This window comes from Pempheris klunzingeri, chromosome 12 (assembly GCF_042242105.1).
Source record: "Pempheris klunzingeri isolate RE-2024b chromosome 12, fPemKlu1.hap1, whole genome shotgun sequence".
Lineage (NCBI taxonomy): Eukaryota > Metazoa > Chordata > Actinopteri > Acropomatiformes > Pempheridae > Pempheris > Pempheris klunzingeri.
Genome location: NC_092023.1, coordinates 1,602,226 through 1,608,134, shown reverse-complemented (window position 1 = coordinate 1,608,134; position 5,909 = coordinate 1,602,226). Strand labels below are relative to the sequence as shown.

Sequence of the window (5,909 nt, the reverse complement as noted above, 5' to 3'; positions counted from 1 at the left end):
CTGTGACACCACGGTTCCCTCAGCTGGTGCACGAGGAGACGTCTCTTTTTCAATCACGAAATGATTGATGGACACGGAAGTGATGGATGAATGTAATATGTGCCACCCACAGATGAAAGCCCCCACATTTGCAACCTTACAGCCCGACTTTATGAGGAGCTTCCAGAGCACGATGCCTGATGTGGTAGGTCAGCCTTTACAGTGAGGAGCTCTGTGTGCAGAGCAACAACAGAGGGAAATACTCACGTTCAATACTTCCTCTCAAACCAGATCGTCCCTGAGCTTCCTGAGAAGAGCAGGAGAGCAGAGATTTACCTGAGACGGCTGAGGGTAATGTACGATCTGTGTCTAACCAACAAGGCTCTGTCCCAAAGGTAGGAGCACAGAGGAAAACCATTTTCTATGAGTTCAGCTTTTGTTTTTAGCAGCAGTCAGAACCAAGTGTGCTGAGGGAGTCTTTGAGCTGCTCTTTAAACTGTGTGGGGTTTGTTTTTCTCTGCTTGCTGTGAACTCTGGTCCAGACTGCTGGACGGGCAGACAGACTCGCTGTGCTGGCAGGAGCAGCGAGGCAACCAAGATTTGGTTAGTAACACGAACCAGCCACAACAGGACACAACAGCACTCAGCTCTGTGGAAGCTAACACGTAGCTGTCACACTCTTTCTGCCTTTAAGGTTTGTGTTTTCTCTCTGGGAGCCACCATGGCAACAAGTCACCCCGAATAAGATCACATCCTGCATCCTGGAGTTTGCTGCACAACCTGTAAATCACTTCATATGTTCCTGTTCTTGTTCTTCCACAGACGCTTCCAGTCATCGACTCCAAAGTGGAGATCGGCCGAAGCAAACACAGCAGCCTCCAGGATGGCCGACCTTCACGTCCCCGGCCGCTGAGAGCAGTGACCCCGACCAGGTGCATGAAAACAAGCGGTCATAACCTTGTTTCTTTAAATCAGTTGATTGGAGACAGAAGTGTGATTGTCACTCTGCACCTCTGGGTGTTTTCTGAGCAGCCAGCGATGTTTCATGACTGTGCAGCTCTGCAGTGAAACACCTGATCCCTTATCCATTGAAGATGTGTGTCAACAAAAACACGTACAGGTAAAACCTTAGCCCCCCCCCCCTCAACTGTTTTATAAAGATTGTATTGTTTTAATTCTAACTGTCTGTTCTGTTCTCTTCAGGTAATTGACTGTGGGTTTAAGCTCTGGAGAAACTTTACAGGAAACACAGATCAGTGAAGGAATCTCTTCACGGGGATACGAGCAGCTTTTATCATGTCAAGATGCACTTTTCAATCATCATTTCATTCTTTTATTCTGTCACACAAGACTATTAATAACAATACTATATTATGTTTGAGTTCTTATTAAAGAACTTTAAATGAGCTGATCTGTGATCAGAAGTGATTCAGTCATGTTATCATGTGCACAGATAAGAACATGTTTTTACTTTGCTCTTTTGACCTGTTTTAAGACTAAAACAAAGAATCAATCAATCTCTCACTAAACTGTACAGAAAGCAAACTGTGATGGAGAGGAACCAGTTTGTGTTTTATTATTAACATTAACATTATTATTATGTTCATAATAAAACTATTAAAGACGTTTGAGTCAGTTGAGTGTTTTCTTTTATTTCTGTTTTATTTGATGCCAATACACAGCTTGGCACTGATGGGGGGGGGGCACACAGAGTTTATAACTAATCACTACTAATCACTCATCACTCAAATCAACAACTAATTCCGGCCTGGAAAGGTTCCAGGTTTCTAGAAACCTTTTCCCAGTCAGAACAATGCCCCAACATGGAGTTTTCATCATAAAAACATTTATTATAAGAAGTTTTATCAGTCAGAGGCACATCTGGACTAACTGGGGGGCTGAGAGCAGCCAGAGGAGGGTTTGGCTTCTGCAGGTGTGGCTTTGATCTAAGTGTCAGTATTAGCAGGTTGATGTAATAAAGAGGCTTAAACTGCTTTATTTCAGTCATCCTGCGGACCTCAGAGACTCGGCCCCTCCCAGCCAATCCGTGACAGACCCGCACACATCAAAGACAGGATGAGCCAACCGTGGCTCCTCCAGGCGCGCGTCCCGGGATGGTGCTGCCCTTCAGCCCGTATATCTGAGAGCTCCTCCTGACGCCCTGAGACACCCGCCTGCCTCTGTGGAGACTCCAGAGGACCGTGGAGCGCATTGACTTCTTCCACTAGGACCTGTGGCTACAGCCCTTCAGCTCTGGAGCTGCCGGACAGGATGGCCTCGGGCACCAGCGAGTGCCCCGGGAAGGCCAGCCAGTACCGGGTGGACCACCTCCTCAGCGCCGTGGAGAGCGAGCTGCAGGCCGGCAGCGAGAAGGGCGACCCCACGGAGAAGGAGCTGAGGGTGTCCCTGGATGAGAGCGAGCTGTGGCACAAGTTTAAGGACCTTACAAATGAGATGATAGTCACAAAGAATGGAAGGTGAGCTTCGGTGCACTCACACAGCAAAGTGATACCAGACTGATGCACCGATGTAAAACACAGCACTTATTAACATATTATATGATTATATGATTATTAACATCATTGTTCTGTCCATGAAGGCGCATGTTTCCGGTGCTGAAGGCGAACGTGTCCGGACTGGACCCAAACGCCATGTATTCTTTTCTGCTGGACTTCGTGTCTGCGGACAACCACAGGTGGAAGTATGTGAACGGAGAGTGGGTCCCCGGGGGGAAACCTGAGCCCCAGACCCCCAGCTGTGTGTACATCCACCCAGACTCTCCAAACTTCGGGGCGCACTGGATGAAAGCTCCGGTCTCCTTCAGTAAAGTCAAACTCACCAATAAACTCAACGGAGGAGGGCAGGTGAGAGGGGGGGGCTGCTTTCATCCAAAATGAAATACGTGTGAAAATTGTGTCTCATGAAATGAAACGAGCTTCTTCACGTTGATCTGCTGTTTTGTTTTTTCCAGATAATGTTAAATTCCTTACACAAGTACGAGCCACGCATCCATATAGTTCGGGTTGGAGGCCCGCGGAGGATGATCACCAGCCACTCCTTCCCAGAGACACAGTTCATTGCAGTAACAGCATACCAGAACGAAGAGGTTAGTAACAACATATGTTTCAGACAAAGAAAAAAAACGGATTGAAAACTAATATTAGTCAAATGTACCAAACAATGAAGGTTCCTGTATGTGCGCAATATGTGTGCGTCATTTACGCACAGCACTTACGCACAACTTTGAGCTTTTTATCACAATCCTGATAATTCTGTCTTGTTTTTGCTTGGGTTTCAGATAACTGCTCTTAAAATAAAGTACAACCCTTTTGCCAAGGCCTTCCTAGATGTAAAGGAGAGGTAGGGACACACAGTTTTATCCGAGTCTTTCAGAAAAAGTTCATTACATGATTTTCTGGAACATCCTCAATCTTTCCTTTTGTTTTAGAATTGAGAACAAAGACGTAAGAGAAGATGTCAGTGAGAACCAGCAGGCGACATACTCTCAATGTGAGTATTAACTTCTTTTCTTCTATGTTTTCATCTGCGTTCATGTCACACTTTCTAAGCTTCATGTTGCTCTCGTGGTCTCATCACATCTCTTCTGGTCTGTGGAGCCAGTGGGTGGCTGGTTTATTCCAGGCTCAGGCTCCCTCTGCCCTCCCACCAGTCCTCACAGCCAGTTTGGGAGTCCCATCTCCCTCTCGCCGTCCCACGGCTGCGAGCATTACTCCACCCTGAGGAGCCACCGCTCTGCCCCCTACACCAGTCCGTACGCCCATCGGACCAACTCGCCCAGTGAGTGGCCTCCTCCACCTTTTACCTTCGTACAGCCAGGAGTTACACCTTCTTCCTCCCCGGCTATTAACAGGAAACTCAAACAAATGCTGCTGAGCGTGGGATGTTTTGCATTCCTCTGGCTTTTGTGTGAGTGGAGCCACAGAGCTGTAAATGGTCGGGCTGCAGACGAGGAATGTATGGACTGAATGTTCACACCTTTAACTGTCATACTGAGATCACAGGGAGAGGAAGCCCTGAATCATACTGAGAGAACAACAGCTTTAGTGATACGTACTTTGTTTCCCGACCGCTGAGCACCAGTGTTTCTGTCTGTGTTGCAGTCAGTTACTCTGATAACCCGTCAGCCTGCCTGTCGATGCTCCAAGGCCACGACAACTGGTCCGGTCTGCAGATGCCGACACACTCCGGCATGATGCCCATGGCCCACAGTTCCACCTCTGGTGCCAACTCAAGGTTTGTGTAGCTCCTCTTGGTTTATTTTTACTGCATCAACTCAACAGAGACAAAAACGATGATGAGTTTTATTGCAGAACAGCTGGTCAAAGTTGGAGGTAGTAGTGCATGAGGAGGTTCAAGTATCAGAGGTGCAAACTGTGAGGAAATAATAATTAAAACATGCAGACAATAAGATAACATACAAACAGCAGACTCAGTAATTATGGTTAGAAAAGAAAAGACTGAAGTTTGAGTCAAAAGATCAAACTGGTTAAAAATAATCAGGTTAAATATCAGATATTTGAGGGAGAAAAGAATTTTAAGTCCAAAAGTTTTATACACGTCTTGTTTGACTTGGTTCAGCTTTCTGTTTGAAAAGCTTGTACCAGCACAGTGAATCTCTGAGTAACCAAGTGAGAGGAGTTTGTCCCAAAATGTTAAAGTTTCCTCAGAGTTAAAAAAACAAACAGATGGATTTGGGTGTTTCATCATTTCTTCTTTCTGCTGCGACATAAATCATCTTAAACTCTTTCTCTCCAGGAGACGTGATCATTTTTCTGCTGTTTAAAGTTCAAAATCCTAAAATAATATGTTTTTTGTGTGTTTCATCTTTATTCTCCTCCTTCGTGTTCTCACTTCAGCTCATTAATGTTTCTCACAAACTCAGCACACTTTAAAAGCATCCTAAGAGTGAGCTGTTTTCCATCCATGTCCCTCTGCAGCCAGTACACCAGCCTGTGGTCCGTCAGTAACTCTCCACTGACTCCCGCCTCCCCCCAGAACGGGGGGATGAACAGCAGCCTGAGCTCCCAGTTCCTGCGGGGGTCTAACAGCCACTACTCCAGCCTGGCTCACCAGGCCACAGTGCCCTCCTCTGGCTCTCCCATGTACGACAGCAGCACAGCCACAGACGTCCACGATGCAGCCCCGTACGACGCCCCTCCACACGGGCGGCTGTCTGGACTCATGTGACGCCCCCCGTCCCTCTGATGGCAGAGTGTCCACCAGCTCAGAGAGAGAGGTTTGATCTGCTGTGGCTTAAAGGAAGAATCAACCCCAAATTAAACAGGTTTTCTTTGTTCCTAAATCAAATTCAACAGGAGGAACACTGTTTTATTCTTATTTTGGGTTGATTTTTTTCCTGTAAGTTCATCGAATGTTTTTCTTCAGCGTAAACACGAAGAATAAAAACATGTATTTTAATGTTTATGAACCAAAATCCATTTTAACCTGCTTATATTAAGCATAACTCCATGATATTCGCAGCAGTACGCAAAAACAAATGTACAGTTTGAAGATGTTAAGTGAATTTAAACGTTGTTTATAGTGTAAATGAAACCTGAGGTTTACCATGTAAATAGATAAGTGAGGCTTTTTGTACCACGACGATTTATAGCCGTTTGAAATATTATGTTCCAGATTACTGATGAAGTGAAATGAAAAAGGGGATCTACTGTAACTTTAATATTCTGCTATGCAGATGATGCACAACTTTCCATATCATTAAAAAAACACTGAGGCACTGAGATCAGTGTGACAATAAAAACTGGAATGTGCTTCACTTCCTGCTCTTTTTGTTACTGTTACAACTGTTGTTGTTCAGATTCACCTTGGTCTCATATTACTCTTTATTTTCAGTGTGCTAGAAGCTGTAACGTGGTTTAATTCACTGATAAATGGCACAGAAGCAGCTT

The 5,909-nt window shown here is 45.4% G+C and overlaps 1 protein-coding gene across 1 annotated transcript; it reads left to right on the top strand.

Annotated features, from left to right (window-relative positions):
* The first annotated feature begins 2,250 nt into the window (after positions 1-2,250).
* tbxtb (T-box transcription factor Tb) lies at positions 2,251-5,187 on the top strand. Its single transcript, XM_070841295.1, has 8 exons — positions 2,251-2,456; positions 2,579-2,843; positions 2,951-3,085; positions 3,278-3,339; positions 3,428-3,489; positions 3,601-3,781; positions 4,105-4,233; positions 4,938-5,187. Exons 1-8 carry the CDS (start codon positions 2,251-2,253, stop codon positions 5,185-5,187), a joined length of 1,290 nt encoding a protein of 429 aa, XP_070697396.1.
* The last annotated feature ends 722 nt before the right edge of the window (positions 5,188-5,909 follow it).